We start from the raw sequence: 12275 nt of genomic DNA, 5'->3' as shown, positions 1-12275 counted from the left end.
CTTGATTTGATATTAAAAAATATAAACCATTCTTATCTTTTAAATGAAACAAATATTATCTCATTATCAAAATTAAAAACAATTGACGTGAAATTAAAAGAAGAGTTTACAACTGAGTGGAAAAATGAAATAAATAATGACAATAGGAAAAATTCAAATTCTAAAAATAAACTAAGAACCTACAAACTTTTAAAAACCAAAATAGAACAAGAAAATTACCTAACAATTATGAAAAACAGTGAACTTCGCAAATCCTCAACAACATTTAGACTTGGCAACCACTGTCTGAAAATTGAAACAGGCCGGCATACAGGATTGGATTTTAAAGACAGAGTCTGCAATATGTGCGACAGTGACCACGTTGAAGATGAACAACATTTTGTCATAAATTGTCCTCATTATAATGAAATAAGATTAAAACTTTACATTTTTGCTAATAAATGTATACCAAATTTTGACAAATTTAGTAATGAAAATAAATTCATATCATTACCAAGTGACGAGAAAATGTCTATTCCTTTAGCACAATATTTAAAAAACTGTTTTAATACAAGACAGCAGCACCTACATAAACTAAGCCAGTAACACATTCCTTGTATTCAAATTTTTATCTTTTTTATTTCTTTATGCTTTTTGTTTCTTTAGTTTTTACGTAATTATTTTTCTTTTACTAATATCTGATTTGTAATCCTTTTCTGCTCCGGGCGATGTTGTGTGTTAATAAATAAATAAATATACCGACGTTAGCGGCGCTAACCATTCTCCCTGGTGGAGGTCAGCAGTCACGAAGTGGATTCGATTGGTTTTGTGGATTTTACGGTTTTGCGATTAGGTAAATCTTGACACCATGTGTATTTTAACTGCCTGTGGTTAAAACTACATTTGATGTGAGGCTTATACAATGCGCACGTCAGTTAGCTGGAAGGCATAAAACTTTAGGGTCAACCGGGGGTCAACCGCCGGTCACATATCCAAAATGGCCGCTCCCATGATCACAAGGTGTGGATTATGCCTAGTGGAGAGATGCATGATTTCAAGTACACACACTGTAGTTATTCAATCTCATGTGAGAGCGTATAGTAATCCATGTGCGTTGAAATATTCAGAATATGGTGATCCATCCAAAGTTGTTCAGTGAGTAAGTCAACTTGTTTACATTCAGTAACTTGGGCACTTTTCCACGAAATAGAGATTATCTCCAAATCGGGAGAATTCACTAGATCGGGGGATAAATGTAGCTTTTGATCAGGGGACAATCACTCGATGTGAATTCATTTGTTGACAACCCAATGAGGTTTAATTTATGAGGTTTGTACGCATTTAAAACAAACAACAAACTTTGCGTTCATTTCGTTACCAATGTCTTTTTTTGAAAAGAGAAAAATAAAAAAAATTATCCTGATTGGGAGTTTGTATTTAAATATTTTAGAATTTATTTAATTTATAGATGGACAGTCATATTTCAATTCTCCTGTTTTACACCACACTTTAAATGAGAGGGACATGGAGATTTTTCCTTTGAACTTAAAGTCCTAAGATTTAACATCTTCCTAACTCTGCTCTTACACCAATAGTTGGTGTCAGTTTACTGACACCAAGTATAAAGTGGTAAAACTGACTACACACTTGTTCTAACATATTGTTGTCATTTGATATCTCGTCAGCCCACATTTCAGCACCATACAATAATGGTGTTATTAACTGGTCAAACAGTTTCAAGCATAATGAAGTTGATATCATTTTATGATTCAGTTCTGAATGTCGGACACTAAATAACGCCTTCATTGCTTAATACTTTAACATTGATATGTTTTTAATGAGCAGGTAATATTGTTGATTAAGATCTAATAATGTGTTCAACTATTTTTACTATCATTTTAATTTAACCATCTTGGTGAGTACATGTATAAGATCTAATCATGTGTTCAACTATTTCGACTATCATTTTAATTTAACCATCTTGCTGAATACATGTATAAAATCTAATCTTGTGTTCAACTATTTTGGCACAGATCTAGAAGCAGTACCTACACACGAATTGGTGACGACATAAAATACATGACCTTCAATCCGGGTCGTTTCTTCGGTATATACGAATTGGTATATACAAATTACAATAAAGATACATGTACTTAAGACATTACACATAAGGTAAAACAAATCACGTGACAATATAATGATAATAACGGTAATAAATCCTAGCTTAACAGTTGAACAGAACGCTCATATAGTCAGTCGGGTGACGCCGAGGGTCACGAACTGTGTTGCAAAATGGCCGTGTGGTTGAAACTGGGTCATGGCGTGACGGGTGAGGAAGACATCATTAAACACTCAAAATCACAATAAAACGGGGAAGTGGTTGCATATTACGGCGTAGCTAACATGGGAAATAAAAAAACGCCCAATACAAACGACATGGGTTCGAATCACACTAGATACACACTCACCAGAACCGAAGCAATCAGAAACCAGCAGTCATTTTGGCTTTTCCGTTCAACTCATCGGAACACTGGAGTAGTTAGAAAAATGAACACCACTTAACGACCAACGTCGTGGCGTGGTACACAAGCGTGCCATCAAAATAAAACAAAATTAGCTTGAAAAGACGGTAGGTTCGAGTCCCGCTCAGAGCTACCTTAAAAACGTAAATCAAATAAACTGAAATCTCTCAAACCGTAAACAAGTAAACAAAGAGCGTCTCAAAAATATAATAAACCTCACAAAACTCAACCATACAAAACTGAATGAATAAATAATAAAATAACTAACGTCTTTAACTGGACGACGCGCAATTTGTTCAACAGTTTCCAGATTGTGACAAGAGATAAACAAGAACCAAGTCAAGGTAAGTTTTGTTAAAGTGTCGATGGCGTTCCCTATATTACGAAAACAATTCAGGCAACAGACGAATATCTTCTGTGGTGTTGTTGAATTTATACTGTGTCTGCGGAATTGTTGATTGAGGGTTCGAAGCCAGCAGTTAACATTTTGTTAGAAAGTTTCACAATTAAATCAAATATCCAATGATACCAGTATATTTATTTCATTATTTTAACAACTTGCAATGGTGGAAGTTGGTCAAACCCGAGTTCTTACACCTAAATAAGTATCAAATATTTGTCGACACATTTATTCTCTCAACCTTGTAGAGGTGGAAATTAATTAAACAACAGGTATTTATTTACTCCCAAATATAATGGTAAATATTTGTCCATACATTCATTCTGTCAATTTAAGAACTTGTAATTGTTGGAATTAATCAAATGAGAGTTGTCTACACCAAAATAAGTTTCAAATACTTGTCCATACATTTATTCTCTCAATTTAACAACTTGTAATGGTGTAAAATTATTAAATGAGAGTTGTCTACACCAAAATAAGTCTAAAATATTTGTCCACACATTTAGTATCTCAATTTAACAACTTGTAATTGTGGGAATTAATCAAACGCGAGTTGTTTACACCAAAATAAGTCTCAAATATTAGTCCATACATTTATTCTCTCAATTTAACAACTTATAATGGTGTAAAATAATTAAACGAGAGTTGTCTACACCAAAATAAGTCTAAAATATTTGTCCGCACATTTATTCTCTCAATTTAACAACTTGTAATGGTGTAAAATAATTAAACGAGAGCTGTCTACACCAAAATAAGTCTAAAATATTTGTCCGCACATTTATTCTCTCAATTTAACAACTTGTAATGGTGTAAAATAATTAAACGAGAGCTGTCTACACCAAAATAAGTCTAAAATATTTGCCCGCACATTTATTCTCTCAATTTAACAACTTGTAATGGTGTAAAATAATTAAACGAGAGCTGTCTACACCAAAATAAGTCTAAAATATTTGTCTGCACATTTATTCTCTCAATTTAACAACTTGTAATGGTGTAAAATAATTAAACAAGAGCTGTCTACACCAAAATAAGTCTAAAATATTTGCCCGCACATTTATTCTCTCAATTTAACAACTTGTAATTGTGGGAATTAATCAAACGAGAGCTGTCTACACCAAAATAAGTCTAAAATATTTGTCCGCACACTTATTCTCTCAATTTAACAACTTGTAATGGTGTAAAATAATTAAACGAGAGCTGTCTACACCAAAATAAGTCTAAAATATTTGTCCGCACATTTATTCTTTCAATTTAACAACCTGTAATTGTGGGAATTAATCAAACGTGAGTTGTTTACATCAAACTAAGAATTAAATATTTGTTGAGACATTTATTCTCTCAATTTAACAACTTGTAATGGTGTAAAATAATTAAACGAGAGTTGTCTACACCAAAATTAATCTCAAATATTTGTCCACACATTTATTGTCACAATTTAACCACTTGTTAATAGTGGAAATTACTTAAAGCGACTTGTTTAATCAGTTGACATCAATGCAACTTACCCGCAGACAGTGCACAACAGAGTATCATTATTGAGCAATTATAAACAGGAACGTGTCTTGGCATTAGGGTTAGGGTCAGGTCAGGTATGGGCAACGCAAATGGCAAACACCCAATTGGCAAGATGTACACTAACAGGTTATGGCATGCATATAGTTTACACAAGTAAAAACACAAAATTGGCAATTTTTTGGACAATTGTAACTCAATAATAGAAATATGTTGTATTTCTATATATATACACACTATATAGTCTTATCAAATGCAAACACATCCAGTCAATTCCATTGTGGTCTTGTGGGTCAGTTCTCTACATAGTGATCAGGAGGACCTGGATTCAATTCCCTTGCCTGCCCATCTTTTTCTCGCAAACACCATTTGGCAATAAAGCTAAATATGACAACAAATTATTTAATTTGCATGACTACCCACATAGCTCAGATGATTTGTACTATGTCAGCAATGTGAGCGATTGCTGGTTCGAATCCAGTATGTTTAGTTAGATTTTTGAATGCTAGTGAAGACAGTGCTCCTATGAATAGGACTTAAATCCTAACTCCTGTGTGAAGACACTCGTGGTACAGTGGACAAGACAGTGCGCTGGGAACTCAAAGATCGCAAGTTCGAATCACGGATTGGACACTCCTTCAAAAGGCATGAAAGACGTTAAAATCATAAAACTCAAGTCAGGAAAACAGAACACAAGAATACTACCCCACATGGAAGCCAGTCGAAGTCGTCGAAGAACGAACACAGTCGAAGAACGAACACAGTTGACAGCTGTAGGTCACGTGCAACAACAGACACGAGGAGCATGGCTGCTCTCCAAATGGGTCCCTTCTTTTGTATTGACCCCCTAATGATTACTGATCCCCCTTTCTAACTCTTCCCCCAAAAATAATATATCGCCCCTTTTAAAATGTATTGACCCACAAATTAATGAATATTCATGAGCACAGAAACTGCTATGTCATGAATAAATTAGCATAATTTTAAAAAAAATTGCATAAAGTGTAGGTACTCCTTCTGGAGCTCTGCCACTATTTTTACTATCATTTTAATTTAACCATCTTGGTGAGTACATGTATAAGATCTAATCATGTGTTCAACTATTTCGATTATCATTTTAATTTAACCATCTTGGTGAATACATGTATAAGATCTAATCTTGTGTGGATTGATATCAAAGTTGTATACCCTTATCTTATAAATCCTTGGTATAACACATCTATTTAAACATCAATGACATTATAGGAATGTCTCAATGTATTATATTATGTGTTTACTTTGCAGAAAAACTGCAATCACATTACCCTACATTGTGGATGAAAATTCAGTTCTTGTCAAGATGATTGCAGCTCCTGTCAATCCTGCTGATATTAACACAATACAAGGTTTGACATCTTTTAAGTATTTTCTGATATCACTTTTATCCTTGATAAGTGATTTCAAAACTGGGTGCAATTAAATGCTGAAATATTCAGATGTAACCAAAATAATATTAGGAATACTCACTTCTGCATAGGATATTATGTAGGTGTTATTTTTCATATGTGTGATTGTTTTTCCAGATAAAGTCACAAAATATGTGCTCTGTAAGCAGGTCTGTTACACAGTGAATGGTAAAATTTATGGAATTTGCTTATCGTGTGCTAACTCAGATTTTGTGAAATTTCATAATTTGACCACCACCCTAATAACCTATTACAGATAATGTGTGGAGACTGTGTAGGTCTGTGTCGTGTCTGCTAGCAACAGGAAATTTGACAAATATTATTAGAGTATTCTATATGACAATGTACATACACTGCAAAATGTGATTAATTTTCTCCAATTTCGGTAACAAATGGCTTCATGTTACCCCAATGGATTGCTTTTCATAACTAGTGTGTTTTTTTAGATGAAAATCAGATGGAATTTTAAATTCTATAATCGGTAAAAATTTTAGGAACCAATAAATTATAAAAATCTGCCAAATAATCATGTGACCAACATTTTAGAGTGGGCGAAAATTTAGAATTTTTATGATAAATTAAAACTTGGTGAATATTCAAGTTTTTGACAGTGAATTTAAACCCAAAACTACCACAATATAACTCTCGGTATCATCAAATGTCACAAATGTCAAGTTCAATTCCATCCTGATCTGATTCACCTTTGTATTATTATTTTCCAAGTGTATACCCAATCAAGCCATCTTTGCCGGCTGTGGGAGGCTTTGAAGGAGTTGGTGTAGTACAAGAAATTGGAAAACAAGTGACAAAACTGTTGCCTGGTGATGTTGTAATTCCTGGTGTAAATGGCATAGGTAAGTATATAAACACTTTGACAAAACTGCTGTAGTAATGCTGAGGTCTGTTATTCATCAAAATACCATATTTACTTTATTAGTAGCAGATAATCTTACATACACAGGGAGGTGTGTCTGTGCTCAAACTAAGTCATATTTTAATGATCCAATTCACAGTAAATTACAGAGAGATGTTCTTTATATGTTTTATTTCAGGTACATGGTGTAGCCATACAGTACAGAATGAGAACGACTGGTTGAAAATACTGCCAGGGACACCTACTTTATTCGCAGCAACTTTAAGAGTAAATAATTGTACAGCTTACAGAATGTTAAAAGACTTTGCCAGGTTAGAAGCAGGTAACAACTGATACACCATTTCTATGTGATTCCCACAACCAAACAGTATCATCTGTTTACTGACTACCATATTAAGACATACCCACCTGTATTGTGATGACTCTACTTGGTCAATATCATCTGTTTACTGACTACCATATTAGGACATACACACCTGTATTGTGATGACTCTACTTGGTCAATATCATCTGTTTACTGACTACCATATTAGGACATACACACCTGTATTGTGATGACTCTACTTGGTCAATATCATCTGTTTACTGACTACCATATTAGGACATACACACCTGTATTGTGATGACTCTACTTGGTCAATATATTCTGTTTACTGACTACCATATTAGGGCATACACACATGTATTGTGATGACTCTACTTGGTCAATATCATCTGTTTACTGACTACCATATTAGGACATACACACCTGTATTGTGATGACTCTACTTGGTCAATATCATCTGTTTACTGACTACCATATTAGGACATACACACCTGTATTGTGATGACTCTACTTGGTCAATATCATCTGTTTACTGACTAACATATTAGGACATACACACCTGTATTGTGATGACTCTACTTGGTCAATATCATCTATTTACTGACTACCATATTAGGACATACACACCTGTATTGTGATGACTCTACTTGGTCAATATCATCTGTTTCCTGACTACCATATTAGGACATACACACCTGTATTGTGATGACTCTACTTGGTCAATATCATCTATTTACTGACTACCATATCAGGACATACACACCTATATTGTGATGACTCTACTTGGTCAATATCATCTGTTTACTGACTACTATATTAGGACATACACACCTGTATTGTGATGACTCTACTTGGTCAATATCACCTGTTTACTGACTACCATATTAGGACATACACACCTGTATTGTGATGACTCTACTTGGTCAATATCATCTATTTACTGACTACCATATTAGGACATACACACCTATATTGTGATGACTCTACTTGGTCAATATCATCTATTTACTGACTACCATATTAGGACATACACACCTGTATTGTGATGACTCTACTTGGTCAATATCATCTATTTACTGACTACCATATTAGGACATACACACCTGTATTGTGATGACTCTACTTGGTCAATATCATCTGTTTACTGACTACCATATTAGGACATACACACCTGTATTGTGATGACTCTACTTGGTCAATATCATCTGTTTAATGACTACCATATTAGGACATACACACCTGTATTGTGATGACTCTACTTGGTCAATATCATCTGTTTACTGACTACCATATTAGGACATACACACCTGTATTGTGATGACTCTACTTGGTCAATATCATCTATTTACTGACTACCATATTAGGACATACACACCTGTATTGTGATGACTCTACTTGGTCAATATCATCTGTTTACTGACTACCATATTAGGACATACACACCTGTATTGTGATGACTCTACTTGGTCAATATCATCTGTTTACTGACTACCATATTAGGACATACACACCTGTATTGTGATGACTCTACTTGGTCAATATCATCTGTTTACTGACTACCATATTAGGACATACACACCTGTATTGTGATGACTCTACTTGGTCAATGTCATCTGTTTAATGACTACCATATTAGGACATACACACCTGTATTGTGATGACTCTACTTGGTCAATATCATCTGTTTACTGACTACCATATTAGGACATACACACCTGTATTGTGATGACTCTACTTGGTCAATATCATCTATTTACTGACTACCATATTAGGACATACACACCTGTATTGTGATGACTCTACTTGGTCAATATCATCTGTTTACTGACTACCATATTAGGTCATACACACCTGTATTGTGATGACTCTACTTGGTCAATATCATCTGTTTACTGACTACCATATTAGGACATACACACCTGTATTGTGATGACTCTACTTGGTCAATGTCATCTGTTTAATGACTACCATATTAGGACATACACACCTGTATTGTGATGACTCTACTTGGTCAATATCATCTGTTTACTGACTACCATATTAGGACATACACACCTGTATTGTGATGACTCTACTTGGTCAATATCATCTATTTACTGACTACCAGATTAGGACATACACACCTGTATTGTGATGACTCTACTTGGTCAATATCATCTGTTTACTGACTACCATATTAGGTCATACACACCTGTATTGTGATGACTCTACTTGGTCAATATCATCTGTTTACTGACTACCATATTAGGACATACACACCTGTATTGTGATGACTCTACTTGGTCAATATCATCTGTTTACTGACTACCATATTAGGACATACACACCTGTATTGTGATGACTCTACTTGGTCAATACAGTGACTTCATTGATGTAGAGTTGAAAGCAGACACCTTGTTTACAAACATTGACTTCATTGATGTTTACAAACAACGATGTGATATATAATACCATCTGTTTTATGTCACACAAATTTCTAATTCTTTTTTAGGTGATGTGGTTATACAAAATGCAGCTAATAGTGGGTGTGGTCAGGCTGCTATACAGATAGCTGCAGCTAGGGGAATAAAAACTATCAATATAGTCAGTCAAGCGTAAGTAACAATTGTCCATGTATGTGATGTGGTTATACAGAATGCAGCTAATAGTGGGTGTGGTCAGATGATGTAATAGTTTTGAATGAAATCTATCAGTACATTCATCTGATGAGATAATTAATGTGAATAAATTATTTGTTACACAGGTCAGATTTTGATGATGTTTGTCAACATCTCAAAGACCTTGGTGCTACAGAAGTTATTAGTGATTTCTCAGCTCAAAAAGGAGATATTAAACAGCTGTTAGAGGTGAGAATACTCCAACAGATAATGAGATTTCTAAAATTCAGACAAACTCAAAGTTGTGTCTTTCTGTGGAGTTTATTTAATGCCAAGAGTAGAAAGTTGCTAATACACATTACCGCTGAATCTCTTTATCTTTCTCTCAAGCACTACCAAACATAAATGCTGTCAGTGTATTTAAAATAATTGTTCAGTTTGGTGGTGAACATTTAAAATGTTATATGACATATTCATTGTCAGGTAGCAGGGAAATTGTCATGATGTGTCAAATGCTACACTGATGGTATTCATTTGTGGATGGATTGTGTTTACTTCAACTTGTTTTCAACCATCATTTGTCACAATCACTCAGGACAATTTTTTGCGCAGAACTTTTGTTGTTACTGTCGATTTGGCTCGTATTCAACTGTGATATGAGCCCAGGTCACTTTCATTTAGATATCTTTTAACGGCGTCGGACATTTTTCGGCGGCCAGTTTGTTTCATCTTATAACTCCTTCCCATGATATATTAGGTTATTAAAATACCGAGAAAAGCTTGAAATACTATAGCGTAATGTTTGTCTGTGTTTCGATTACGTAACGGACACTACTTATAGATTACACAGGATATAATAAAGCTGGATGGTCAACAAATGAGTATGCAAATTAAATCCTTTGTCTTCAGTCTGTCACTCAACATAATATGCATGAAGGACGTGCTCACCTACAACTAGATTTCCGGGAATAAACTGTAATTACACAACAAATGCATCGCACATAGTAAATTTGGACCAAAGATAAAGAAAGTACACAATGTTTTATAATCCGAATTTTTTTAAAAAAAAAAATTTTATCTAGTTTTTCCCTTCTCGCTACCTTAATGAAAGGATTATAAATGTTTATAAAAAAACATTCATGCCTATTCAGTTTAGCTCAATAATGCAAAAACAAAAAAAACAGGGAATAGAAATATTTCTTAATATTTACTGTTTGTTGTATTTCTGTTTAAATGAAGAACAGTTTGGACAGAATCACTGATTGATCTTTAAATATTTGCGTTTGTTTTTAAGGACCATGGCAAACCCAGACTTGCCTTGAATGCTGTTGGTGGTTAAGCTACCATCACTTTGATGAAATATCTAGAGTGAGTATTTAAAAAGTAGGAACAAACCATTATAATATGGGTAAAGCTGCTATCACTTTGATGAAATATCCAGAGTGAGTATTTATAAAGTAGGAACAAACCATTATAATATGGGTAAAGCTGCTATCACTTTGATGAAATATCTAGAGTAAGTATTTAAAAAGTAGGAACAAACCATTATAATATGGGTAAAGCTGCTATCACTTTGATGAAATATCCAGAGTGGGTATTTATAAAGTAGGAACAAACCATTATAATATGGGTAAAGCTGCTATCACTTTGATGAAATATCTAAGGTAAGTATTTAAAAAGTAGGAACAAACCATTATAATATGGGTAAAGTTGCTATCACTTTGATGAAATATCTAGAGTAAGTATTTAAAAAGTAGGAACAAACCATTATAATATGGGTAAAGCTGCTATCACTTTGATGAAATATCCAGAGTAAGTATTTAAAAAGTAGGAACAAACCATTATATTATGGGTAAAGTTGCTATCACTTTGATGAAATATCTAGAATAAGTATTTAAAAAGTAGGAACAAACCATTATATTATGGGTAAAGCTGCTATCACTTTGATGAAATATCTAGAGTAAGTATTTAAAAAGTAGGAACAATCCATTATATTATGGGTAAAGCTGCTATCACTTTGATGAAATATCTAGAGTAAGTATTTAAAAAGTAGGAACAAACCATTATATTATGGGTAAAGTTGCTATCACTTTGATGAAATATCTAGAGTAAGTATTTAAAAAGTAGGAACAAACCATTATAATATGGGTAAAGTTGCTATCACTTTGATGAAATATCCAGAGTAAGTATTTAAAAAGTAGGAACAAACCATTATAATATGGGTAAAGCTGCTATCACTTTGATGAAATATCCAGAGTGGGTATTTATAAAGTAGGAACAAACCATTATAATATGGGTAAAGCTGCTATCACTTTGATGAAATATCTAGAGTGGGTATTTATAAAGTAGGAACAAACCATTATAATATGGGTAAAGCTACTACAAGTATCACTTTGATGAGATATCCAGAGTGGGTATTTATAAAGTAGGAACAAACCATTATAATATGGGTAAAGCTGCTATCACTTTGATGTAATATCTAGAGTGGGTATTTATAAAGTAGGAACAAACCATTATAATATGGGTAAAGCTGCTATCATTTTGATGAAATATCTAGAGTGGGTATTTATAAAGTAGGAACAAACCATTATAATATGGGTAAAGCTACTACAAGTATCACT

At 33.7% G+C, this 12275-nt stretch overlaps 2 protein-coding genes across 2 annotated transcripts; both read left to right on the top strand.

The window, feature by feature from the left end:
* Positions 1-964: 964 nt before the first annotated feature.
* LOC146731653 (enoyl-[acyl-carrier-protein] reductase, mitochondrial-like) lies at positions 965-5872 on the top strand. The gene is made up of 2 exons (XM_085493293.1): positions 965-1134; positions 5698-5872. Exons 1-2 carry the CDS (start codon positions 977-979, stop codon positions 5870-5872), a joined length of 333 nt encoding a protein of 110 aa, XP_085349419.1. The 5' UTR covers positions 965-976.
* A 118-nt stretch (positions 5873-5990) lies between these two features.
* LOC102803511 (enoyl-[acyl-carrier-protein] reductase, mitochondrial-like) lies at positions 5991-10993 on the top strand. Its single transcript, XM_085493292.1, has 6 exons — positions 5991-6007; positions 6582-6712; positions 6911-7054; positions 9549-9651; positions 9801-9903; positions 10949-10993. Exons 1-6 carry the CDS (start codon positions 5991-5993, stop codon positions 10991-10993), a joined length of 543 nt encoding a protein of 180 aa, XP_085349418.1.
* The last annotated feature ends 1282 nt before the right edge of the window (positions 10994-12275 follow it).

The sequence above is a fragment of the Saccoglossus kowalevskii genome, chromosome 18 (assembly GCF_978046115.1).
Source record: "Saccoglossus kowalevskii chromosome 18, keSacKowa6.1, whole genome shotgun sequence".
In the NCBI taxonomy this organism is placed as follows: domain Eukaryota; kingdom Metazoa; phylum Hemichordata; class Enteropneusta; family Harrimaniidae; genus Saccoglossus; species Saccoglossus kowalevskii.
Note: the sequence above shows the minus strand (reverse complement) of the source record. Positions and strands in the feature narration are given on the sequence as shown.

Excerpts from the sequence above, each read along its gene's own strand:
- LOC146731653 (XM_085493293.1), top strand. The coding sequence starts at position 977 with ATGGCCGCTCCCATGATCACAAGGTGTGGATTATGCCTAGTGGAGAGA. Across the intron at positions 1,135-5,697 it reads GATCCATCCAAAGTTGTTCA|AAAAACTGCAATCACATTAC; the intron begins GTGAGTAAGTCA and ends TTTACTTTGCAG.
- LOC102803511 (XM_085493292.1), top strand. Across the intron at positions 6,713-6,910 it reads TCCTGGTGTAAATGGCATAG|GTACATGGTGTAGCCATACA; the intron begins GTAAGTATATAA and ends GTTTTATTTCAG. Across the intron at positions 7,055-9,548 it reads CTTTGCCAGGTTAGAAGCAG|GTGATGTGGTTATACAAAAT; the intron begins GTAACAACTGAT and ends ATTCTTTTTTAG.